This window comes from Oncorhynchus keta, chromosome 20, assembly GCF_023373465.1.
Source record: "Oncorhynchus keta strain PuntledgeMale-10-30-2019 chromosome 20, Oket_V2, whole genome shotgun sequence".
NCBI classification, from domain to species: domain Eukaryota; kingdom Metazoa; phylum Chordata; class Actinopteri; order Salmoniformes; family Salmonidae; genus Oncorhynchus; species Oncorhynchus keta.
The window spans coordinates 35,217,225-35,244,724 of record NC_068440.1 but is presented as its reverse complement, the minus strand read 5'-3'; the positions used below and the strand labels follow the sequence as shown (position 1 = coordinate 35,244,724).

The following is a 27,500-nucleotide window of genomic DNA, read 5'->3' as shown; positions in this document are numbered from 1 at the left end:
TCAGTTGCTCTTACTCCAGGTGTTCTAGTTTGATCTATCAGCTGCTCTTATCCCAAGGTGTTCTAGATTGATCTATCAGCTGCTCTTATCCCAGGTGTTCTAGATGGATCTATCAGCTGCTCTTACTCCAGGTGTTCTAGATGGATCTTTCAGCTGCTCTTACTCCATGTGTTCCAGTTTGATCTATCAGCTGCTCTTACTCCAGGTGTTCTAGTATGATCTATCAGCTGCTCTTATCCCAGGTATTCTAGTATTATCTATCAGCTGCTCTTACTCCAGGTGTTCTAGTCTGATCTATCAGCTGCTCTTACTCCAGGTGTTCTAGTATGATCTATCAGCTGCTCTTACTCCAGGTGTTCTAGTCTGATCTATCAGCTGCTCTTACTCAAGGTGTTCTAGTATGATCTATCAGCTGCTCTTACTCCAGGTGTTCTAGTATTATCTATCAGCTGCTCTTACTCCAGGTGTTCTAGTTTGATCTATCAGCTGCTCTTACTCCAGGTGTTCTAGTATGATCTATCAGTTGCTCTTACTCCAGGTGTTCTAGTTTGATCTATCAGCTGCTCTTACCCAAGGTGTTCTAGATTGATCTATCAGCTGCTCTTACCCAAGGTGTTCTAGATTGATCTATCAGCTGCTCTTACTCCACGTGTTCTAGTCTGATCTATCAGCTGCTCTTACTCCAGGTGTTCTAGATGGATCTATCAGCTGCTCTTATCCCAGGTGTTCTAGATTGATCTATCAGCTGCTCTTACTCCATGTGTTATAGTATGATCTATCAGCTGCTCTTACTCCATGTGTTCTAGTCTGATCTATCAGCTGCTCTTACCCAAGGTGTTCTAGATTGATCTATCAGCTGCTCTTACTTCATGTGTTCTAGTATGATCTATCAGCTGCTCTTACTCCACGTGTTCTAGTCTGATCTATCAGCTGCTCTTACTCCACGTGTTCTAGTCTGATCTATCAGCTGCTCTTACTCCAGGTGTTCTAGATGGATCTATCAGCTGCTCTTATCCCAGGTGTTCTAGATTGATCTATCAGCTGCTCTTACTCCATGTGTTCTAGTCTGATCTATCAGCTGCTCTTACTCCAGGTGTTCTAGATGGATCTATCAGCTGCTCTTATCCCAGGTGTTCTAGATTGATCTATCAGCTGCTCTTACTTCATGTGTTCTAGTATGATCTATCAGCTGCTCTTACTCCACATGTTCTAGTCTGATCTATCAGCTGCTCTTACTCCAGGTGTTCTAGATGGATCTATCAGCTGCTCTTATCCCAGGTGTTCTAGATTGATCTATCAGCTGCTCTTACTCCACGTGTTCTAGTCTGATCTATCAGCTGCTCTTACTCCAGGTGTTCTAGTATGATCTTTCAGCTGCTCTTACCCCAGGTGTTCTAGTTTGATCTATCAGCTGCTCTTACCCCAGGTGTTCTAGTTTGATCTATCAGCTGCTCTTATCCCAGGTGTTCTAGTATGATCTATCAGCTGCTCTTACCCCAGGTGTTCTAGTTTGATCTATCAGCTGCTCTTATCCCAGGTGTTCTAGTATGAACTATCAGCTGCTCTTATCCCAGGTGTTCTAGTCTGATCTTTCAGCTGCTCTTACTCCAGGTGTTCTAGTATGATCTTTCAGCTGCTCTTACTCCAGGTGTTCTAGTTTGATCTACCAGCTGCTCTTATCCCAGGTGTTCTAGTCTGATCTATCAGCTGCTCTTATCCCAGGTGTTCTAGTATGATCTATCAGCTGCTCTTACCCCAGGTGTTCTAGTTTGATCTATCAGCTGCTCTTATCCCAGGTGTTCTAGTATGAACTATCAGCTGCTCTTATCCCAGGTGTTCTAGTCTGATCTTTCAGCTGCTCTTACTCCAGGTGTTCTAGTATGATCTTTCAGCTGCTCTTACTCCAGGTGTTCTAGTTTGATCTACCAGCTGCTCTTATCTCAGGTGTTCTAGTATGATCTATCAGCTGCTCTTACTCCACATGTTCTAGTCTGATCTATCAGCTGCTCTTACTCCAGGTGTTCTAGATGGATCTATCAGCTGCTCTTATCCCAGGTGTTCTAGATTGATCTATCAGCTGCTCTTACTCCACGTGTTCTAGTCTGATCTATCAGCTGCTCTTACTCCAGGTGTTCTAGTATGATCTTTCAGCTGCTCTTACCCCAGGTGTTCTAGTTTGATCTATCAGCTGCTCTTACCCCAGGTGTTCTAGTTTGATCTATCAGCTGCTCTTATCCCAGGTGTTCTAGTATGAACTATCAGCTGCTCTTATCCCAGGTGTTCTAGATTGTTCTATCAGCTGCTCTTACTCCATGTGTTCTAGTATGATCTATCAGCTGCTCTTACTCCAGGTGTTCTAGTATGAACTATCAGCTACTCTTACTCCAGGTGTTCTAGTATGAACTATCAGCTGCTCTTACCCTAGATGTTCTAGTATGATCTATCAGCTGCTCTTACCCCAGGTGTTCTAGTTTGATCTATCAGCTGCTCTTATCCCAGGTGTTCTAGTATGAACTATCAGCTGCTCTTATCCCAGGTGTTCTAGTCTGATCTTTCAGCTGCTCTTACTCCAGGTGTTCTAGTATGATCTTTCAGCTGCTCTTACTCCAGGTGTTCTAGTTTGATCTACCAGCTGCTCTTATCTCAGGTGTTCTAGTATGAACTATCAGCTGCTCTTACTCCAGGTGTTCTAGTATGATCTATCAGCTGCTCTTACTCCAGGTGTTCTAGTTTGATCTACCAGCTGCTCTTATCCCAGGTGTTCTAGTCTGATCTATCAGCTGCTCTTATCCCAGGTGTTCTAGTATGATCTATCAGCTGCTCTTACCCCAGGTGTTCTAGTTTGATCTATCAGCTGCTCTTATCCCAGGTGTTCTAGTATGAACTATCAGCTGCTCTTATCCCAGGTGTTCTAGTCTGATCTTTCAGCTGCTCTTACTCCAGGTGTTCTAGTATGATCTTTCAGCTGCTCTTACTCCAGGTGTTCTAGTTTGATCTACCAGCTGCTCTTATCTCAGGTGTTCTAGTATGAACTATCAGCTGCTCTTACTCCAGGTGTTCTAGTATGATCTATCAGCTGCTCTTACTCCAGGTGTTCTAGTTTGATCTACCAGCTGCTCTTATCCCAGGTGTTCTAGTCTGATCTACCAGCTGCTCTTACTCCAGGTGTTCTAGTTTGATCTATCAGCTGCTCTTATCCCAGGTGTTCTAGTATGATCTATCAGCTGCTCTTATCTCAGGTGTTCTAGTATGAACTATCAGCTGCTCTTACTCCAGGTGTTCTAGTATGATCTATCAGCTGCTCTTATCTCAGGTGTTCTAGTATGAACTATCAGCTGCTCTTACTTCAGGTGTTCTAGTCTGATCTTTCAGCTGCTCTTACTCCAGGTGTTCTAGTTTGATCTACCAGCTGCTCTTATCCCAGGTGTTCTAGTTTGATCTACCAGCTGCTCTTATCCCAGGTGTTCTAGTCTGATCTATCAGCTGTTCTTACCCTAGGTGTTCTAGTTTGATCCCTAACATCTCATTATCTTCTCAATTCAATTCATCCCAAAAAACATTCTAAACGGAGCTATACCTCTCTGTAGATATAGATAATAGATTATTTCGATCATACGCTTTTATCTTCCTTCCTGGTATCATGGCCTTTTCATGTAGCTTATTGTCTGGGTGGGTGATGTCATTTGTTTTGTTTTTTCAGTGCCTGTGTGACTGACTCACACGTCTCTGTTTATTTTCATATATATAGATATATATATATATTTATATTTGCACACAAGAAAAAATTGAAAACAATATGATCAGAATTAAAAGACAAATGAAAATTTCTTGAAGCTCTTCCAAATATTTATTACAAAAAATAAAGAGTAGATTATTTATTTTTATTTTTAAAGATTGTTACGAATAACAAATGACAAATAACACAAAGGAAAACATAAGATAAAATAAATCAGGGGAAGAAAGGAAATAAATTCAAGTGAAATGCATAATCAACATGAGTTACAGAAGTTTCTTTCCTCATTGTGCTCCAGGTGACGCTGGGAGATACCTTCATCGGCATCGGGAGGAAGACTCCGGACTGTCAGGGAAACACCAAGTACTTTCGCTGCAAGTTCTGTAACTTCACCTACATGGGAAGCTCCTCAGTGGAGCTGGAGCAACACTTCCTGTCTGCCCACCCCAACAAGATGAAATCCCAGCCCCAGCCACTGCCGAATGACGACAAGCCCTTGGAAGGGAAGGGGAACTATGTGACACAGGGTGGTGGCGTGGAGGGTGCGGAACCGGGAAAGTGGGAGAACCGGGTGGCGGTCCGTGCGGAGGACGACTCGGTGCCTGGCTACTCCGTCCCCATCCATGCCACAGACTCGCCGTGCTGGATGGGGGCCGAAGGCGGGGCCACAGACTCACCTGGCTGGACGGGGGCCGACGGCGGGGCCACAGACTCACCTGGCTGGACGGGGGCCGACGGCGGCTCCACAGCGGTGGCCTATTACTGGTGTAAGTACTGCAACTTCAGTTGTGAGTCGCCCAGCTCACATCGCCTGCTGGAGCATTATGAGAGGAGACACAGACAACCTGGAGGAGGAAGAGGGGGGACCAGGGAGGGCAGCCCAGCCAAGAAGGAGCGAAGGAGCAGCAAATCCAGGGACGGAGAGAGAGACCCCCACAGCCGGAGGAAAGACAAGACAGGAACGAGTGGTTCGATGGGCGCAACGGACCCGGAGACGGTGGTGACCAGCTACAACTGCCAGTTCTGTGACTTCCGCTACTCCATGAACCACGGGCCTGAGGTTATTGTGGTGGCGCCTCTGCTCCGCCACTACCAGCAGGCCCACAGCATCCACAAATGCACCATCAAGCACTGCCCGTTCTGCCCGCGTGGCCTCTGCAGCCCTGAGAAGCACCTGGGGGAGATCTCCTTCCCATTTGCTTGCAGGAAGAGCACATGCTCCCACTGCGTCCTCCTTTTCCTCCAGCTGTCCCCCCAGGGTAGCTCCCCAACTCCCAGGCCCAGCGTCACCCACCTGTGTGACCAGTGTCCCTACGCCACCAGCGACATCGACCTGCTTCTGCTGCACTACGACAGTGCCCATGCCACCCATGGCGTGCTGGAGGTCAAGCCCGAGCAGGAGGGAGCTGAGACGGGGAGGTACTCGGCCCCTAAGGGCCCTCACGGGGAGCACTCATGCACCAAGTGCCATTTCATCACAGATGTGGAGGAGGAGATCTTCCGTCACTACAGGTGAGTAGTGGGGAGTTGAGTTGAGTTGGAGTTAGAATGTTATTAGAAAGACAAAATATAATACATGTGCAGAATTCTTGGAACTCCTTGGAACTCCTTAGAACTCCTTAGAACTCCTTGAAACTCATTGGAACTCCTTAGAAATCCTTAGAACCCATTGGAACTCCTTAAAACTCTGTGAAACTCCTTGGAACTCCTTGAAACTCATTGGAACTCCTTAGAACTCCTTAGAACTCCTTGGAACTCCTTAGAACTCCTTAGAACTCATTGGAACTACTTATAACTCCTTGGAACTCCTTAGAACCCATTGGAACTCCTTACAACTCCCTAGAACTCCTTAGAACTCCTTATAACTCATTGGAACTACTTATAACTGCTTGGAACTCCTTGGAACTCCTTGGAACTCCTTAGAACTCCTTATAACTCATTGGAACTACTTAGTACTCCTTGTAACTCCTTAGAACTCCTTTGAACTCCTTTGAACTCCTTAGAACTCCTTGAAACTCCTTAGAACTCATTGGAACTCCTTGGAACTACTTAGAACTCATTGGAACTCCTTAGAACTCCTTGGAACTCCTTGGAACTCCTTGGAACTCCTTGGAACTCAATATAACTTCTAGAAACTCATTGTGATGTCCCATTTTACTCAATGCTCTCTTGCTGCTCACATGTTGTAGTTAGTCGACCGGTCGACTACTTAAAGGTTTGGAAAAATACATTCTTTAGGACCGTTCTTCTTATCTTCTTAACCATAGAACATACAGTAAACACACCATGTTGACATATGTATACATTGGTATGGTGCTCGACATAATGAATATGAGGTTGACAAGTGGTCAATGGACTTTTAAGGTTTGGTTCAGCTTCCTATTGAAAACCTGATTATCATTGGTAATAATGTTAGTTTAGTATGTTATTGTGTAAGCATTGTTGACATTGTTCTGAGTTCAATTTAGGGTTATGAGATCTGTTTTATCTGTTTTTGTGACGTTGAATAAGTAAATCCAGTTTTGCTCATGATGAACAACAGACTTGCACAGTCACACACAGTACATGCAGTTAATCAACTTAAGGGAATCAATAGTGAAATGTTAAAAGTCAGCTAATTCTGTAACCCCTTTGTGGGTTTTGATTTAGTCTTGCCTTTGTGGATCTGTGTGTTTGTGTTTGTGTGAGTGTGTGTTTGTGTGTGTGTACGCATGTGTCTATGCATGCGTGCATGTCCGCTTGTGTGCGTGTGTGTTTGTCTGAGGTCAACTGCCACTGAAATCAGGAATTGCACTCTATTGCACTCTGTAATACCTCCACATAAGATATCAATTACGTTAAACCAATTACATTCTGTTTCAGCTCAGCCGCCTGTTTAGATTTGGCTGTTTGGGAATGTATTGATAGAAGTGAGTCTTGTGCTGTGGCTTGATCCATATGTCCACTTGAAGCCTTTACAGATACAGAGCGCTGAGGAATCAATAGGTGGGTTTAAATGCAACAAACCGTGTCTTCTCGGGATATATTAGATGATTCTACGCTGAGTCAAGGGAAACATATTTATACTGAGTTAGCCAGCAGGTCAGGAGAAACATATTTATACTGAGTTAGCCAGCAGGTCAGGGGAAATATATTTATACTGAGTTAGCCAGCGGGTCAGGGTAAATATATTTATACTGAGTTAGCCAGCGGGTCAGGGTAAATATATTTATACTGAGTTAGCCAGCGGGTCAGGGTAAACATATTTATACTGAGTTAGCCAGCAGGTCAGGAGAAACATATTTATACTGAGTTAGCCAGCAGGTCAGGGTAAACATATTTATACTGAGTTAGCCAGCAGGTCAGGGTAAACATATTTATACTGAGTTAGCCAGCAGGTCAGGAGAAATATATTTATACTGAGTTAGCCAGCAGGTCAGGAGAAACATATTTATACTGAGTTAGCCAGCAGGTCAGGGTAAACATATTTATACTGAGTTAGCCAGCAGGTCAGGGTAAACATATTTATACTGAGTTAGCCAGCAGGTCAGGGTAAACATATTTATACTGAGTTAGCCAGCAGGTCAGGAGAAATATATTTATACTGAGTTAGCCAGCAGGTCAGGGTGAACATATTTATACTGAATTAGCCAGCAGGTCAGGGTAAACATATTTATACTGAGTTAGCCAGCAGGTCAGGAGAAACATATTTATACTGAGTTAGCCAGCAGGTCAGGGTAAACATATTTATACTGAGTTAGCCAGCGGGTCAGGGTAAACATATTTATACTGAGTTAGCCAGCAGGTCAGGAGAAACATATTTATACTGAGTTAGCCAGCAGGTCAGGGTAAACATATTTATACTGAGTTAGCCAGCAGGTCAGGGTAAACATATTTATACTGAGTTAGCCAGCAGGTCAGGGTAAACATATTTATACTGAGTTAGCCAGCAGGTCAGGAGAAACATATTTATACTGAGTTAGCCAGCAGGTCAGGGTAAACATATTTATACTGAGTTAGCCAGCGGGTCAGGGGAAACATATTTATACTGAGTTAGCCAGCAGGTCAGGGTAAACATATTTATACTGAGTTAGCCAGCAGGTCAGGGTAAACATATTTATACTGAGTTAGCCAGCAGGTCAGGAGACACATATTTATAAAGCCTGCCCTTTTCTTCTGTTATTAACTTTGAGTTTTGCTTTTTAAACGTATTTAGTAGTCTTTGTCAGTGTGTTTAATTCAACCTATCACTTGTTGAAGGCTGATTTTCTGCAATGCTTTTAACATTTTCACCTCTCTAGACAAAGTCCAGCTCATTCCTCACTGTAGGGGTGAATGGTTGCTAGATCTAATCCCTAAACTGATAATGTAAAAATATGTCGTTCTGCCCCTGAACAAGGCAGTTAACCCACTGTTCCCAGACCATCATTGTAAATAAGAATTTGTTCTTACCCGACTTGCCTTGTGAAATAATAAAAAATAAAACCATGTTTTACCCCTAGCCTCTCCAGCCCAGACTCCCCAGTCCTAGACCAACACTCCCTTGTTTTATTCTATCTATACAGTGTACAGCTCCCTCCTTCTCCCCCTACTCCTAATCCTCAGAGAGAGGGGCACCGGCAGCCCAGTTACCAGTCGTGCTGGGCCAGAGTTTCCATTTCCTCTGTGATGTCAGAGGGATCTGTCCGTCACACTGGTGGGATTCAGTTCAGTTCACCTCACAGCTCCGCGCCGACCAGGCCCTCGTTAAATACCCAGTGTTGAGTGCGTTCACTGGTGCATAGCTAAGGGAGTTTCATTTCATAGTGCACAAATTACATCCACTCAATACTTTTACTGACACAGACATTGGGTTTTTAGCCCCAAAAACCTGTTTATTGTATAAAAAAATCAATAAAAGCATTTGAATGTATTTTAAAGAGTGCAGATACTCCAATCACATTGAGTACAGTGGTGCCGTACCATCAGTAGTGTCATACCATCAGTGGTGCCATACCATCAATGGTGCCATACCATCAGTAGTGCCATACCATCAGTGGTGCCATACCATCAATGGTGCCATACCATCAGTAGTGCCATACCATCAGTGGTGCCATACCATCAATGGTGCCATACCATCAGTAGTGCTATACCATCAGTAGTGCCATACCATCAGTGGTGCCATACCATCAATGGTGCCATACCATCAGTGGTGCAATACCATCAGTAGTGCCATAGCATCAGTGGTGCCATACCATCAATGGTGCCATACCATCAGTGGTACCATACCATCAGTGGTACCATACCATCAGTCGTGCCATACCATCAATGGTGCCATACCATCAGTGGTGCAATACCATCAGTAGTGCTATAGCATCAGTGGTGCCATACCATCAGTAGTGCCATACCATCAGTGGTGCCATACCATCAGTAGTGCCATACCATCAGTAGTGCCATACCATCAGTGGTGCCATACCATCAGTAGTGCCATACCATCAGTAGTGCCATACCATCAGTAGTGCCATACCATCAGTAGTGCCATACCATCAGTGGTGCCATACCATCAGTAGTGCCATACCATCAGTGGTGCCATACCATCAATGGTGCCATACCATCAGTAGTGCCATACCATCAGTGGTGCCATACCATCAATGGTGCCATACCATCAGTAGTGCTACACCATCAGTAGTGCCATACCATCAGTGGTGCCATACCATCAGTGGTGCAATACCATCAGTAGTGCCATAGCATCAGTGGTGCCATACCATCAATGGTGCCATACCATCAGTGGTACCATACCATCAGTGGTACCATACCATCAGTCGTGCCATACCATCAATGGTGCCATACCATCAGTGGTGCAATACCATCAGTAGTGCTATAGCATCAGTGGTGCCATACCATCAGTAGTGCCATACCATCAGTGGGGCCATACCATCAGTAGTGCCATAGCATCAGTGGTGCCATACCATCAGTGGTGCCATACCATCAGTAGTGCCATACCATCAGTGGTGCCATACCATCAGTAGTGCCATACCATCAGTGGTGCCATACCATCAGTGGTGCCATACGATCAGTAGTGCCATAGCATCAGTAGTGCCATACCATCAGTGGTGCCATACCATCAATGGTGCCATACCATCAGTGGTGCAATACCATCAGTAGTGCTATAGCATCAGTGGTGCCATACCATCAGTGGTGCCATACCATCAGTAGTGCCATACCATCAGTGGTGCCATACCATCAATGGTGCCATACCATCAGTGGTGCAATACCATCAGTAGTGCCATAGCATCAGTGGTGCCATACCATCAGTGGTGCCATACCATCAGTAGTGCCCTACCATCAGTGGTGCCATACCATCAGTAGTGCCATACCATCAGTGGTGCCATACCATCAGTGGTGCCATACCATCAGTAGTGCCATAGCATCAGTAGTGCCATACCATCAGTGGTGCCATACCATCAATGGTGCCATACCATCAGTGTTGCAATACCTGCATTAGCCTGCTGGCCTTACTGGGTGGATAGGATCATTAGCTTGCTGGCCTTACTGGGTGGATAGGATCATTAGCCTGCTGGCCTTACTGGGTGGATAGGATCATTAGCTTGCTGGCCTTACTGGGTGGATAGGATCATTAGCTTGCTGGCCTTACTGGGTGTATAGGATCATTAGCCTGCTGGCCTTACTGGGTGGATAGGATCATTAGCCTGCTGGCCTTACTGGGTGGATAGGATCATTAGCCTGCTGGCCTTACTGGGTGTATAGGATCATTAGCCTGCTGGCCTTACTGGGTGTATAGGATCATTAGCTTGCTGGCCTTACTGGGTGGATAGGATCTTTAGCTTGCTGGCCTTACTGGGTGGATAGGATCTTTAGCTTGCTGGCCTTACTGGGTGGATAGGATCTTTAGCTTGCTGGCCTTACTGGGTGGATAGGATCATTAGCTTGCTGGCCTTACTGGGTGGATAGGATCATTAGCCTGCTGGCCTTACTGGGTGGATAGGATCATTAGCTTGCTGGCCTTACTGGGTGGATATGATCATTAGCCTGCTGGCCTTACTGGTTGGATATGATCATTAGCCTGCTGGCCTTACTGGGTGGATATGATTATTAGCCTGCTGGCCTTACTGGGTGGATATGATCATTAGCCTGCTGGCCTTACTGGGTGGATTTAAAGGTTTTAAAGGGTCATAATAAGTGAATGTGTTTGTATCTGGAAGTCCTGGCTGCAGAGGAGGCTCTGTCTTTATTACTCACCATAACTCCCCTCTAATTAAACCACGGAAAACAACCACTGTCTCTCAGGTTGCACACTTGTCCGTTTATTCTCATGAAGCTGTCATTGATATTGTATGTCGTCTGTTTTCTGCGCTTGGAGGAAAAGTTGTTTTATATTGAAAAAAACTGCGCTATGCTTCCCCAAAGAATAGGTGCTTTGGCTATATGTGTGTTTCTCTGTGTGTCTCTGTATTTCATTTTGTGTATGTTCATGAGAGTACATGCTAGATTTGACGCATTGTAGTGTATGGTAGTGAGTGTATATGTTCATACACGTTGGGAGTCGGATGCATATTGTTGGATGCACTGCTTTGAAAAACTACAGATGTTCAGGACGTTCATTAGAGGCTGGCCTCTTGGCCTGGTGCAGCAGGCTTTTGAGATGTAAACAGTTCAGATAATCAGAGAAGCCTGCAGAGGCTAAACACACACACACGCACACACACACACACGCGCACACACACACTTTATACACCAACACAATACACACACCATGGTTTCTGTTAGGAAAATGTGGCGTTGGACATTTGACCAGCAGCATTTTCATTTACCGAACATTTGAGATACCGGACCCCTATGCGTTGGCTGCGTAACCTGATTAGGGTGTACACCCATGGCGATCAGAATGACAGAAAGCACATGTAGTTTACGGTAATTCCTGTTAACAGAACATGCAAGTCGAGGATTTAACGATATGCTGCCCTTCTTTCCAAATTCTGATGTCAGTACAGTGGTTCCTAACCTTTTTTCGGTTACTGTACCACCAACTGAGTTCTGAAGTACTGTACCACCAACTGAGTTCTGAAGTACTGTACCACCAACTGAGTTCTGAAGTACTGTACCACCAACTGAGTTCTGAAGTACTGTACCACCAACTGAGTTCTGATGTACTGTACCACCAACTGAGTTCTGAAGTACTGTACCACCAACTGATTTCTGAAGTACTGTACCACCAACTGAGTTCTGAAGTACTGTACCACCAACTGAGTTCTGAAGTACTGTACCACCAACTGAGTTCTGAAGTACTGTACCACCAACTGATTTCTGAAGTACTGTACCACCAACTGAGTTCTGAAGTACTGTACCACCAACTGAGTTCTGAAGTACTGTACCACCAACTGAGTTCTGAAGTACTGTACCACCAACTGATTTCTGAAGTACTGTACCACCAACTGAGTTCTGAAGTACTGTACCACCAACTGAGTTCTGATGTACTGTACCACTAACTGAGTTCTGAAGTACTGTACCACCAACTGAGTTCTGAAGTACTGTACCACCAACTGAGTTCTGAAGTACTGTACCACCAACTGAGTTCTGAAGTACTGTACCACCAACTGAGTTTTGCTCTGCCCGGAGGACCCCTGAAGTACCCCTTCATGTGCATGTTACCAGTAGGTCTATGATCTCATAAGTCTTCTGAAGTACATCCTGTGGACAGACTAAGTAACCCCATTGCACCCCTGGTTGGGAACCACTGTGTTAGAATAACTGACCACATTTACTTTTTCTCAGCCAACAAGACAAGTAATGAACAGCAAAATGACTAACCTGTGTCAATCTACTATCCCCCATAGTAGAAACGTTGGCCTATTCTATTGGTCAGCTTGTCGAGAAAGAACAAGCCTTTTCCAAGCAGACTCTGGGACAGTTGTGGGACGATAGATCCCAAGTTCATACAACCATTAGGCCAAGCCTACATTAAAAAAACAGCGCTAAAAATCAATGAGTCTGATGCAACAGATCAGAACGTTTACCTTCAAATGTCGATAAACTATTATTTCTTCACATTATTAGCACAGCAATGTACACAAGGCAGGAGGCTACAGTCAAATGTTCATTATGCAATTAGCGGGAAAACACCATTGTGAAAAGCACACTACACATGTGAGCAGTTTCATGTGACAGAGATGAAAATATCTGTACAAAAAATTGAAAGAAGGGAGAACTAATATGCAGCAACTACATGAGTTGTTAATATGATCACACTTGTTCCTTTGGCTACTGAACAATACATGAAATTTGATATCAAATAATTGCCTTCACTGATATGGTCTGATTTTGGCTACTTTGAAGCAAGGTAAGACATGCCTTATAATATTTGTAAGTCGCTCTGGATAAGAGCGTCTGCTAAATGACTTAAATGTAAATGTAAATGTAATATGAAGCAAAATGTTGAGGTTTCAGACAATTAAGTATAAACTAAAAAAAAAAGTCCTCTCACTGTCAACTGCATTTATTTTCAGCAAACTTAACATGTGTAAATATTTGCATGACCCTAACAAGATTCAACAACTGAGACATAAACTGAACAAGTTCCACAGACATGTGACCAACCAAAATGTTATTATGTGTCCCTGAACAAAGGGGGGTTCAAAATCAAAAGTAACCGTCAGAATCTGGTGTGGCCACCAGCTGCATCAAGTACTACATTGCATCTCCTCCTCATGGACTGCACCAGATTTGCCAGTTCTTGCTGTGAGATGTTACTCCACACTTCCACCAAGGCACCTGCAAGTTCCCGGATATTTCTAGGGGGAATGGCCCTAGCCCTCACCCCCCGATCCAACAGGTCCCAGACGTGCTCAATGGGATTGAGATCCGGACTCTTCGCTGGCCATGGCAGAACACTGACGTTCCTGACTTGCAGGAAATCAGCCATACTGCTCGTTCTGTACATGGTGGCATTGTCATGCTGGAGGGTCATGTCAGGATGAGCCTGCAGGAAGGGTACCACATGAGGGAGGAGGATGTCTTCCCTGTAACGCACAGCGTTAAAATAGCTTGCAATGACAACATGCTCAGTTCGATGATGCTGTGACACACCGCCCCAGACCATGACGGACCCTCCACCTCCAAATCGAACCCGCTCCAGAGTACAGGCCTCGGTGTAACGCTCATTCCTTTAACGATAAACACAAATCTGACCATCACCCCTGGGGAGACAAAACCGTGACTCATCAGTGAATAGCACTTTTTTCCAGCCCTGTCTGGTCCAGCGACGGTGGTTTTGTGCCCATAGGCGACTTTGTTGCCGGTGATGTCTGGTGAGGACCTGCCTTACAGCAGGCCTACAAGCCCTCAGTCCAGCCTCAGTCCAGCCTCTCTCAGCCACGGCGGACAGTCTGAGCACTGATGAAGGGATTGTGCGTTCCTGGTGTAACTCGTCATTTGTTGGTGCCAACTTGTACCTGCCCCGCAGGTGAGATGTTTGGATGTACCAATCCTGTGCAGGTGTTGTTACACATGGTCTGCCACTGCGAGGACGATCAGCTGTCTGTCCTGTCTCCCTGTCTTAGGCGTCTCACAGTACGAACATTACAATTTATTGCCCTGGCCACATCTGCTGTCCTCATGCCTCCTTGCAGCATGCCTAAGGTACGTTCACACAGAGGAGCAGGGACCCTGGGCATCTTTCTTTTGGTGTTTTTCAGAGTCGGTTGAAAGGCCTCTTTAGTGTCCTAAGTTTTCATAATTTTGACCTTAATTGCCTACCGTCTGTAAGCTGTTAGTGGCATGGGAAACAGCGTTTAAACCCTTTACAATGAAGATCTGTAAAGTTATTTGGATGTTTTACAAATGATCTTTGAAAGACAGGGTCCTGAAAAAAAGGGCTGTTTCATTTCTTGCTGAATTGATGTTTTTAAAATACATACTGCTTCCAGCTCATTGCAAAGTGGTGTGTGACACGCTGATGACGCCAGCCTTCTGTTGCCTATGCATTTCCTGTGTGACACGCTGATGACGCCAGCCTTCTGTTGCCTATGCATTTCCTGTGTGACACGCTGATGACGCCAGCCTTCTGTTGCCTATGCATTTCCTGTGTGACACGCTGATGACGCCAGCCTTCTGTTGCCTATGCATTTCCTGTGTGACACGCTAATGACGCCAGCCTTCTGTTGCCTATGCATTTCCTGTGTGACACGCTGATGACGCCAGCCTTCTGTTGCCTATGCATTTCCTGTGTGACACGCTGATGACGCCAGCCTTCTGTTGCCTATGCATTTCCTGTGTGACACGCTGATGACGCCAGCCTTCTGTTGCCTATGCATTTCCTGTGTGACACGCTGATGACGCCAGCCTTCTGTTGCCTATGCATTTCCTGTGTGACACGCTGATGACGCCAGCCTTCTGTTGCCTATGCATTTCCTGTGTGACACGCTGATGACGCCAGCCTTCTGTTGCCTATGCATTTCCTGTGTGACACGCTGATGACGCCAGCCTTCTGTTGCCTATGCATTTCCTGTGTGACACATTTCCCGCTCAAAAGCCTCTTTATCTGTATGCTGTATGCGTATAATAAGTAAGATACATAAGGAATATGCTGTACACACGCACCAATTTAATTACACTCAATTATGCAAATGAACCTATATACCGATAAGCATGACCTGTCAAATGTATTTCGATCAATGAAGAGGATTAAAAACATTATTTCACATTGGGAATTTATTTATTCTTTTCCCGGTGCCAATTCTATTTTTAGGCTTTCCTATAAAAAAAAATGTAATCAGACAAAAGCCGACTATTACCGGAAAACCCGAACCTTGACACACCAACATTTTTATTTGGTATAAAACAATCAGTGTTGTACGGTGTAATAATTTGTCAGTGGGAAATCCTAGAATGCAACAGTACAGTACACCTGTAGATGTCATTTCCTGTATCCCAAAACAATAGCGGTAATTTGTTTCTAAGTTGTTGTTTTTGTTTGCGTTTCATTTGGAGTATAATCAGATTAGAGTCACAGAGAAGTTCTCTATTCAACAGTAGTTATTCTTAGTGGTCATGTGTGTGTGCGTGTAAGTCTGAAGAGTTGAGTCTATGGATGAATGACCACACTCCAAGCTCTCTTGTTGATGCTGGTAAAATAATCAGGAGTGGGCAATGCAGTTGTGTTTATTTATTTGGGCACCAACGCATACGTTGGGTGTCTCTATGGTGACGTGGCTACATCAACAGGAAATGAAAGCAGTGTGTTTCTGCTGTGACGCTTCATTGTGTTTCTGTTGGGAAAACCCAACTGCTTATTTAGCTGAAGTTTTCATGTGAATCATAATGATTGGTCAATTTGATATATGATGATTGGAGGTTGGAGAATGCATGTGAGATGGCGTGAGACAGTGAGATTCATTCAATTTAAATCATATTATTGATTGAACTCGTAACTTTTTGATTGAAATAACAACTTCATCGATTTATTTTCTCAGACTATCATCAGGAAGTGAGGACTAGGGCTGGCATATTCTGCTTCCTGTATGAGGTTTGCTTTTTCTCCAAACAGTGTTAGCCATGGGATCATAAGAAAAAAGTCTAAAGGTCTACATGTCATTTCAGCAAGTCATGACACCCACCATCTCAAATTGTTCTGAAATCATGTAGTTAGAAACAGACAAGATTAGCATTCCTGGAACATTCATTTGATCTCTGAGAAAATAAGATAATTGATTGAATCCAAATTGTCCATTTTAATTTATTGGATTCATATAATATTCAAAAAAATATAGTACCCAAATCAGATTTGGACCAAACTTTGTTCTGATATTGAGTAAGAAATGAGGAATCCAAAGAAATTGTGAAGAGCCACCCATGGACCCCACACACCCCTCGCCCCATGCCAATCCCACCCCAACAACAAGTACAGTGGGGCAAAACAGTATTTAGTCAGCCACCAATTGTGCAAGGTCTCCCACTTAAATAGATGAGAGAGGCCTGTAATTTTCATCATAGGTACACTTCAACTATGACAGACAAAATTAGAAAAAAATCCAGAAAATCACATTGTAGGATTTTTAAAGAATTTATTTGCAAATTATGGTGGACCATCGACCGCTTACAGGCTAAGGAAACCAATTTGTAATTTTGGTGAACTATCCCTTTAACTATCCATTTAACGTTAAAAAAACAAAAAACAAAAAACGGAACACCATCTAGTGGTCAGAACCTGGTAATATCAGGATGTCGGACAGGACCTAAACCTAACAACTTCAATTACTATTTTCTTTGAACAGGTGGTGAAAAAAAACATGACCAAATTCACTGGGAATACATTACATAGGATGAAGAAACAATACTCAGAGCCGCAGCGCTGTGCTACTTGTCAAACACAGAGCACTGATACTGAATACTTGTTGTTGGGGTGGTTTGTGTCAACATCGTTGTTCTTATGCTTTTCGAGGTGGAAGCCTTTTACACTATCTTTAGTTGATTAGGTCTGTATACGTACAGTCATGTGGAGTAGTGGTATCTCCCTGGGATAAATAAAGCACTTTGAGATTATTTATGTAATGAATAGCACTATAAAAGTTTTTAAAATTATTATTTTTATTATTAAATAAAGCGGAAAACCCAGAGTATATATAAAACAGAATAATACCTACAGTGTTGACCAAGCCGGTATTTATTTCCCGATGATGTTGTCTAACCACTCTTTCCCTCTCCCTGTCAATGCTTTCTCTTTGTTAACACTGTCCCTCTTTTATTAACCCTTCGATTGTCTGCTCCCTGTAGGAGAGTCCATGGCTGTTGTCGGTGCCGCCACTGCAGCTTCACCGCCTCCGACACCTTGTCACTGCTGGATCACTTCAACACGGCCCACTGCAAAGAGACCTCCGCCTCCTCCTCCCATCCCTCCGCTTCCTCCGTCACCATCAACGGCTGCTCCGCCACAACCCCCTCCACCCTCAGCATCAAGGAGGAGAGCAAGGGCGACCTCAAGCTCTACAGTCTGGTTCCCCCAGAGAGCCGCGCTGCCGAGGCAGGGCCCGGGGCCGAAGGGGTGAAGAGCGAGGCCCTGGACGAGAAGGAGGCCCAGGGGTCCAAGGGCTGGATGGAGGCCAGAGAGGCCCAGGTCCAAGCCCACGCAGCAGGCCTTGTGTGGGTGCCTAAGGAGCGGGCCAGGGACATCCTGAGGGGTAGTCCGGCCCAGTTCCCCCAGGGCGCCCTGAGTCTACTCAACGCCGTGGCTGCCTCTCAGGAGCACCACCACCAGCAGCAGAAGGGGGTTTCAGTGGTGCTCAGGGACTCCCCGGGCCTGGTGTTCAGTCTGGGGGGGGTCGACACCAAGGCCTTCCTTCCAGGACAGACTCCCAGTGGGGCCGACAAACCTGGGCATCTGGCGCAGCAGTACTCCTCACCCACCGATGGCAAGGCCAAGGAGGAGTCCCAGTCACTCTTACGGGTAAGACAACTCTCCACTCTCTCCCCTTCCTCACCCTCTCTCCTGTCCACTACCCATCTCTATTCATGAAAAAACTGCCTGTTTTGGACTACATTGTCCTGTGTGTTAAGGGCCTATGTTCTGCTGCTGTGCTCTGCTGAAGGTCTCTGCAGTGCAGAGAGAGGCCCAAGGTGGCGGACATTTTGAAGCCCCCCCCGAATGATGAATGGTGGAACTCAGAGTTGTGTCATACCAGAGATCCTCTATTATGTTCTCATCCCTCACATCCCTAATGTCTCGCTCTAGTCTCCCACCATGTTTATCAATCTCCCAAAGCTGACTTTTGTCTCCCTTTACACTGTCCTCTGCTCAGCCCTAATGAGGTAAGACTGAGCCAGCAGAACAGCAGGAAGAACCGCCTCTGGTTAGTTCACCCTCTCTCTCTCTCTGAGCTCCGACCGGTCTAATTGAGATATTGTTTCCAGCCACCCTGAGACTTGCAGACACAACGATCTCTCTCACACACACACACACACACACACACACACACACACACACACACACACACACACACACACACACACACAGCACAGAAATTGTGTATTGAATGTCTCGCAGTTTGATTTGGCTTTGGAGTTAATGTCCATCCGTTCTGGTGATGCCGACGGGTCTTTGGCTCTCTATGAACAGCCGCTTTGTGGATATGACATCGGCATTTGACTCCCAAGCTGTCAATCAGCGGACATCAGCACATACAGTGCCTTGCGAAAGTATTCGGCCCCCTTGAACTTTGTGACCTTTTGCCACATTTCAGGCTTCAAACATAAAGATATAAAACTGTATTTTTTGGTGAAGAATCAACAACAAGTGGGACACAATCATGAAGTGGAACGACATTTATTGGATATTTCAAACTTTTTTAACAAATCAAAAACTGAAAAATTGTGCGTGCAAAATGATTCAGCCCCCTTAAGTTAATACTTTGTAGCGCCACCTTTTGCTGCGATTACAGCTGTAAGTCGCTTGGGGTATGTCTCTATCAGTTGTGCACATCGAGAGACTGAAATTTTTTCCCATTCCTCCTTGCAAAACAGCTCGAGCTCAGTGAGGTTGGATGGAGAGCATTTGTGAAAAGCAGTATATGTGTGGATATGTTTATTTTTGAACCATTCCATTGTAGATTTCGCTTTATGTTTTGGATTATTGTCTTGTTGGAAGACAAATCTCCGTCCCCGTGTCAGGTCTTTTGCAGACTCCATCAGGTTTTCTTCCAGAATGGTCCTGTATTTGGCTCCATCCATCTTCCCATCAATTTTAACCATCTTCCCTGTCCCTGCTGAAGAAAAGCAGGCCCAAACCATGATCCTGCCACCACCATGTTTGACAGTGGGGATGGTGTGTTCAGGGTGATGAGCTGTGTTGCTTTTACGCCAAACATAACGTTTTGCATTGTTGCCAAAAAGTTCAATTTTGGTTTCATTTGACCAGAGCACCTTCTTCCACATGTTTGGTGTGTCTCCCAGGTGGCTTGTGGCAAACTTTAAACAACACTTTTTATGGATATCTTTAAGAAATGGCTTTCTTCTTGCCACTCTTCCATAAAGGCCAGATTTGTGCAATATACAACTGATTGTTGTCCTATGGACAGAGTCTCCCACCTCATCTGTAGATCTCTGCAGTTCATCCAGAGTGATCATGGGCCTCTTGGCTGCATCTCTCATCAGTCTTCTCCTTGTATGAGCTGAAAGTTTAGAGGGACGGCCAGGTCTTGGAAGATTTGCAGTGGTCTGATACTCCTTCCATTTCAATATTATCGCTTGCACAGTGCTCCTTGGGATGTTTAAAGCTTGGGAAATATTTTTGTATCCAAATCCGGCTTTAAACTTCTTCACAACATTATCTCGGACCTGCCTTGTTCTTCATCATGCTCCCTGCGCTTTTAACGGACCTCTGAGACTATCACAGTGCAGGTGCATTTATACGGAGAATTGATTACACACAGGTGGATTGTATTTATCATCATTAGTCATTTAGGTCAACATTGGATCATTCAGAGATCCTCACTGAACTTATGGAGAGAGTTTGCTGCACTGAAAGTAAAGGGGCTGAATAATTTTGCACGACCCATTTTTCAGTTTTTGATTTTTTTTTAAAGTTTGAAATATCCAATGAATGTCGTTCCTCTTCATGATTGTGTCCCACTTGTTGTTGATTCTTCACAAAAAAAATACAGTTTTATATCTTTATGTTTGAAGCCTGAAATGTGGCAAAAGGTCGCAAAGTTCAAGGGGGCCGAATACTTTCGCAAAGCACTGTAGTTAACAACACAGCGGCCATCTTTAAGGACTCCTCCTTCACAATGACTTGGTTGAGTCATCATCCTTCAACTCACAGACTGTGAGAGAGGAGATCACACAGATTAGCAGCAGTATCTGGCGTGTGTGTGTGTGTGTGTGTGTGTGTGTGTGTTTGCGTGCGTTTGTGTGTGTACATATGTGTTCTGTGTTTATACAGTACACACCTCCTGGAGATTTCATGCTAACTCAGAGGCTTCAGAATCGGGATATTTGCCACAAAATGCCAACTGGCCCCATTCAGTCATTCTTAATGAGTTTTTAAATATCTAGAAAACGGTGTTTAAAGTCAGAGATAAGACTAGTGGCTCAGGCTATTTTGGGGGCTTGTCTGTCGTCCTAAAGGTGTGGAGAGAACAGACTGCCTTAGAATTCACCATTAGTAGAAGTAGTGCCTCACAAAGGGGCCTTTTATGAAATTTCATGCAAAGCCTTCACCAGCACAGCCATCTGACATTGAACTAGAATTGGGTTCCGTTTGAAATATCTTCTCCCCAAGGCCAGGCAATTGTATATATTTCATTGTGGACATGTTCTGTATATTTTATGTCTTCTCGAACTGTGCTAGCCAGAGTATGTGAGAGGAACTGGAGCGACGCGAGGAGTGGAGCTTACCCAATTTGACTGGAGCAAAGCGAGGAGCGGAGCTTACCCAATTTGACTGGAGCGAAGCGAGGAGTGGAGCTTACCCAATATGACTGGAGCGAAGCGGGGAGTGGAGCTTACCCAATATGACTGGAGCGAAGCGAGGAGCAGAGCTTACCCAATATGACTGGAGCGAAGCGAGGAGCAGAGCTTACCCAATATGACTGGAGCGAAGCGAGGAGTGGAGCTTACCCAATATGACTGGAGCGAAGCGAGGAGCGGAGCTTACCCAATATGACTGGAGCGAAGCGAGGAGTGGAGCTTACCCAATATGACTGGAGCGAAGCGAGGAGCAGAGCTTTCCCAATTTGACTGGAGCGAAGCGAGGAGCAGAGCTTACCCAATATGACTGGAGCGAAGCGAGGAGTGGAGCTTACCCAATATGACTGGAGCGAAGCGAGGAACAGAGCTTACCCAATATGACTGGAGCAATGCGAGGAGCGGAGCTTACCCAATATGACTGGAGCGAAGCGAGGAGTGGAGCTTACCCAATATGAATGGAGCGAAGCGAGGAGCGGAGCTTACCCAATATGACTGGAGCGAAGCGAGGAGTGGAGCTTACCCAATATGACTGGAGCGAAGCGAGGAGCAGAGCTTACCCAATTTGACTGGAGCGAAGCGAGGAGCAGAGCTTACCCAATTTGACTGGAGCAACGCGAGGAGCGGAGCTTACCCAATATGACTGGAGCGAAGCGAGGAGCAGAGCTTACGCAATATGACTGGAGCAACGCGAGGAGCGGAGCTTACCCAATATGACTGGAGCGAAGCGAGGAGTGGAGCTTACCCAATTTGACTGGAGCAACGCGAGGAGCGGAGCTTACCCAATATGACTGGAGCAACGCGAGGAGCGGAGCTTACCCAATATGACTGGAGCGAAGCGAGGAGTGGAGCTTACCCAATATGAATGGAGCGAAGCGAGGAGTGGAGCTTACCCAATATGACTGGAGCGAAGCGAGGAGTGGAGCTTACCCAATTTGACTGGAGCGAAGCGAGGAGCAGAGCTTACCCAATTTGACTGGAGCAACGCGAGGAGCGGAGCTTACCCAATATGACTGGAGCGAAGCGAGGAGCAGAGCTTACCCAATATGACTGGAGCAACGCGAGGAGCGGAGCTTACCCAAGATGACTGGAGCGAAGCGAGGAGCGGAGCTTACCCAATTTGACTGGAGCGAAGCGAGGAGCGGAGCTTACCCAATTTGACTGGAGCGAAGCGAGGAGCAGAGCTTACCCAATTTGACTGGAGCAACGCGAGGAGCGGAGCTTACCCAATATGACTGGAGCGAAGCGAGGAGCAGAGCTTACCCAATATGACTGGAGCAACGCGAGGAGCGGAGCTTACCCAAGATGACTGGAGCGAAGCGAGGAGCGGAGCTTACCCAATTTGACTGGAGCAACGCGAGGAGTGGAGCTTACCCAATATGACTGGAGCGAAGCGAGGAGCGGAGCTTACCCAATATGACTGGAGCGAAGCGAGGAGCGGAGCTTACCCAATATGACTGGAGCGAAGCGAGGAGTGGAGCTTACCCAATATGACTGGAGCGAGCGAGCAGAGCTTTCCCAATTTGACTGGAGCGAACGAGGAGCAGAGCTTACCCAATATGACTGGAGCGAAGCGAGGAGTGGAGCTTACCCAATATGACTGGAGCGAAGCGAGGAGCAGAGCTTACCCAATATGACTGGAGCAATGCGAGGAGCGGAGCTTACCCAATATGACTGGAGCGAAGCGAGGAGTGGAGCTTACCCAATATGAATGGAGCGAAGCGAGGAGCGGAGCTTACCCAATATGACTGGAGCGAAGCGAGGAGTGGAGCTTACCCAATATGACTGGAGCGAAGCGAGAGCAGAGCTTACCCAATTTGACTGGAGCGAAGCGAGGAGCAGAGCTTACCCAATTTGACTGGAGCAACGCGAGGAGCGGAGCTTACCCAATATGACTGGAGCGAAGCGAGGAGCAGAGCTTACGCAATATGACTGGAGCAACGCGAGGAGCGGAGCTTACCCAATATGACTGGAGCGAAGCGAGGAGTGAGCTTACCAATTTGACTGGAGCAACGCGAGGAGCGGAGCTTACCCAATATGACTGGAGCAACGCAAGGAGCGGAGCTTACCCAATATGACTGGAGCGAAGCGAGGAGTGGAGCTTACCCAATATGAATGGAGCGAAGCGAGGAGTGGAGCTTACCCAATATGACTGGAGCGAAGCGAGGAGTGGAGCTTACCCAATTTGACTGGAGCGAAGCGAGGAGCAGAGCTTACCCAATTTGACTGGAGCAACGCGAGGAGCGGAGCTTACCCAATATGACTGGAGCGAAGCGAGGAGCAGAGCTTACCCAATATGACTGGAGCAACGCGAGGAGCGGAGCTTACCCAAGATGACTGGAGCGAAGCGAGGAGCGGAGCTTGAATTTGACTGGAGCGAAGCGAGGAGCGGAGCTTACCCAATTTGACTGGAGCGAAGCGAGGAGCAGAGCTTACCCAATTTGACTGGAGCAACGCGAGGAGCGGAGCTTACCCAATATGACTGGAGCGAAGCGAGGAGCAGAGCTTACCCAATATGACTGGAGCAACGCGAGGAGCGGAGCTTACCCAAGATGACTGGAGCGAAGCGAGGAGCGGAGCTTACCCAATTTGACTGGAGCAACGCGAGGAGCGGAGCTTACCCAATTTGAATGGAGCGAAGCGAGGAGCAGAGCTTACCCAATTTGACTGGAGCAACGCGAGGAGCGGAGCTTACCCAATTTGAATGGAGCAACGCGAGGAGCGGAGCTTACCCAATTTGAATGGAGCGAAGCGAGGAGCAGAGCTTACCCAATTTGACTGGAGCGAAGCGAGGAGCAGAGCTTACCCAATTTGAATGGAGCGAAGCGAGGAGCAGAGCTTACCCAATATGACTGGAGCAACGCGAGGAGCGGAGCTTACCCAATATGACTGGAGCGAAGCGAGGAGCAGAGCTTACCCAATTTGAATGGAGCGAAGCGAGGAGCGGAGCTTACCCAATTTGACTGGAGCAACGCGAGGAGCGGAGCTTACCCAATTTGAATGGAGCGAAGCGAGGAGCAGAGCTTACCCAATTTGAATGGAGCGAAGCGAGGAGCAGAGCTTACCCAATTTGACTGGAGCGAAGCGAGGAGCAGAGCTTACCCAATTTGAATGGAGCGAAGCGAGGAGCAGAGCTTACCCAATTTGAATGGAGCGAAGCGAGGAGCAGAGCTTACCCAATTTGAATGGAGCGAAGCGAGGAGCAGAGCTTACCCAATTTGAATGGAGCGAAGCGAGGAGCAGAGCTTACCCAATTTGAATGGAGCGAAGCGAGGAGCAGAGCTTACCCAATTTGAATGGAGCGAAGCGAGGAGCAGAGCTTACCCAATTTGAATGGAGCGAAGCGAGGAGCGGCGCTTACCCAATTTGAATGGAGCGCGGAGCGAGATTCACAAAGGCTGGGGCTTCGGCCATCTCGCCCCCTCCAATTTTTCTCCGGTAGTTTTTCAGTAGCGCTCACTTCACGAGCTCAGGGCATCCCCGGCCCAGCATGCATCTGTAGTCTACTTGTGTGCTGCTATAGCCCCTTGCTTTAGCTACTGTCTTGCAGTTCGCTAAATATTTTCATAAAGAAACTGATAAAACACACAGGTGATAAAACAAGGTGACTTACAAAGATGAGAACCAAGAGAGGGAGTGCAGTGATGTTTTATCCACAACTAAAGAATCATTGTGGAATCTGAAAAGACACATATCCCCAAAGCATGATGGTGTACTTACTACGTGCACATGATAAAAGAAAGGACCGAGGTGGGTAGCTAATTAAGGACTACCTATAGAAAAGTGAAATAACAACTATGCATCTCTGCGCCGCCTGGCAAGAGTGGCCCAAAGGGTGTTTAGCATCCCCAGTGGCTCGGCAAGTGTGGAGAGGATATTCCCTGCTGCTGGCCGGCTCTCCAGACACCATCACATGAGCCTGAAGCCACAGACTGGACAAACTCGTGTTTCTAAAAATGAATTCAAAGACACTAATAAGTCATGTTTTATTTCATTTATATTTCATTCTAAGTAGGCTAAGCCACAGACTGGACAAACTCATGTTTCTAAAAATGTATTTAAAGATAGACTGAGCCTAATAAGACGTTTTTTATTTAATTTATAATTCATTCTAAGTAGGCTAAGTCACAGCCTGTATGCACAATTTATAGACTATAATGATTTAATACAAAGAAATGTTGTTTAAATGCTGAGGACCTAATGTCCCTGACTGCCTACCAGCCTAGTGTGTCACACTCACAGTGTATTTCTTTGTAGGCTATAGTCTTGAAATAATTGAAATCATAGTTCCTTCTTAGACTCTGTCTGTCTCCTGACCTATTTAGAGTGTTTATATGCTGTTTAATATGACATGTAGCCTATTTAAAATGGTGAGCTTCTTACATTCACCGTTTTCATGTTTATTCAAATACCTTTCATTCAAATCATATAGTCTGGGTTCAATATGGAATGGTAGGTCCAGGTAGCCACAACAATAGATGGATTGTTGGTTAAATAGTGAGTTTAATGATTGGAGAGAGTTTGTAGCAGCATTTTCATCCACTCAACTCCTGGTGCGTTCACTTTGAGCTGGACTGGACTGAGGGAGGATGTGGCGGTGGGTTATCCCACAAAGCTCTGGCATCATTTCCTGCTCCCATCTGCTGTGCTTCACCCACGTTTCAATCAACCTCAATGACACAGAACATTGAGAAACTGTTTGCTACCCGTGGGGACCACAGCACTTCCTGCGAGCTCTCCATCCAGAATGCATCATTGTCTGATATATAAAAAAAAAGCACACTTTGTCCCTCAACACCAGAACTGGACTGTGTGGATATGAATAATGTGTTCTTGTGTGTTTTTCCAGTCTCTCTAAGTCTATCTTGGCTGTCTTTGGCATTTCTATTTTTCTTTGTTGTCTTTCTGGATAGTTCTGGATTGGGGAGACATTAGCAGCCCTGGCAGACGCAGGGCTCGGGTGTGGCAAGGTTGTGCAGCGTGGTTAAGTCATTATCTAAGGCGTGTCGACGCAGTGTGTGAAAGGATCAGGGCGGGGGTGGAGATTAGACCATAACCTTAAGGAAATGTTGAATAATAATTTTTCGTGACAGCTCAGGCTTAAAGGGACTCAGAAGGGCTCTGGGGTTTCTAGCATTGATCGACAATATTATTTGAGTTACCATGACTTAGTTTATGAGTCATCGATCGCCTAGAATTTTTACATGGGGCAAGGCAAAGTAAAGGAAGGTTTTTTTTAAAGCATAAGAACCAGGTTTGTACTCAGCCTCACAAAGTTTAATACTCTCCTTTCTCAAATTCCCTTCATATTCTCAGGTTTTAACCCGTGACATGGGTTGGTCTGTCTCAACGTTAGTTACAGTTGACAGATGTTATTATTTGGGGGAGATGCATCATGAGAGTGAAGAGGAGGAGGGATTTTAATTAGTGAAAAAGTGTTTATCTTTTTTTTTTTCAAAAGCCACATCAGCACCACAATTAATACTTACATGATTGCATTTCCAATTACATCATTTTTTGCCATACATTATAAATGCATTACTATGACATCAATACTTTTATCACTATTCTGGATAATTTATCCCAGTTGCCTTTCTTCTTTGACCAAATCAAATCAAATCAAATTTATTTTTATAGCCCTTCGTACATCAGCTGATATCTCAAAGTGCTGTACAGAAACCCAGCCTAAAACCCCAAACAGCAAGCAATGCAGGTGTAGAAGCACGGTGGCTAGGAAAAACTCCCTAGAAAGGCCAAAACCTAGGAAGAAACCTAGAGAGGAACCAGGCTATGTGGGGTGGCCAGTCCTCTTCTGGCTGTGCCAGGTGGAGATTATAACAGAACATGGCCAAGATGTTCAAATGTTCATAAATGACCAGCATGGTCGAATAATAATAAGGCAGAACAGTTGAAACTGGAGCAGCAGCACAGTCAGGTGGACTGGGGACAGCAAGGAGTCATCATGTCAGGTAGTCCTGGGGCACGGTCCTTGGGCTCAGGTCCTCCGAGAGAGAGAAAGAAAGAGAGAATTAGAGAGAGCATATGTGGGGTGGCCAGTCCTCTTCTGGCTGTGCCGGGTGGAGATTATAACAGAACATTGCCAAGATGTTCAAATGTTCATAAATGACCAGCATGGTCAAATAATAGTAAGGCAGAACAGTTGAAACTGGAGCAGCAGCATGGCCAGGTGGACTGGGGACAGCAAGGAGTCATCATGTCAGGTAGTCCTGGGGCATGGTCCTAGGGCTCAGGTCAGTTGAAACTGGAGCAGCAGCATGGCCAGGTGGACTGGGGACAGCAAGGAGTCATGTCAGGTAGTCCTGGGGCATGGTCC

The 27,500-nt window shown here is 45.7% G+C and overlaps 1 protein-coding gene across 5 annotated transcripts in view; it reads left to right on the top strand.

The window, feature by feature from the left end:
• LOC118378543 (zinc finger transcription factor Trps1-like) overlaps positions 1-27,500 on the top strand; it is a 234,109-nt gene that overhangs the window by 65,056 nt on the left and 141,553 nt on the right. For all 5 annotated transcript variants that reach the window (XM_052472736.1, XM_052472734.1, XM_052472735.1 and 2 more), the window contains 2 exons: positions 4,032-5,245; positions 17,480-18,149. In XM_052472736.1, coding sequence (XP_052328696.1) covers positions 4,032-5,245; positions 17,480-18,149 — 1,884 coding nt within the window. The remainder of the gene's footprint in view (positions 1-4,031; positions 5,246-17,479; positions 18,150-27,500) is intronic.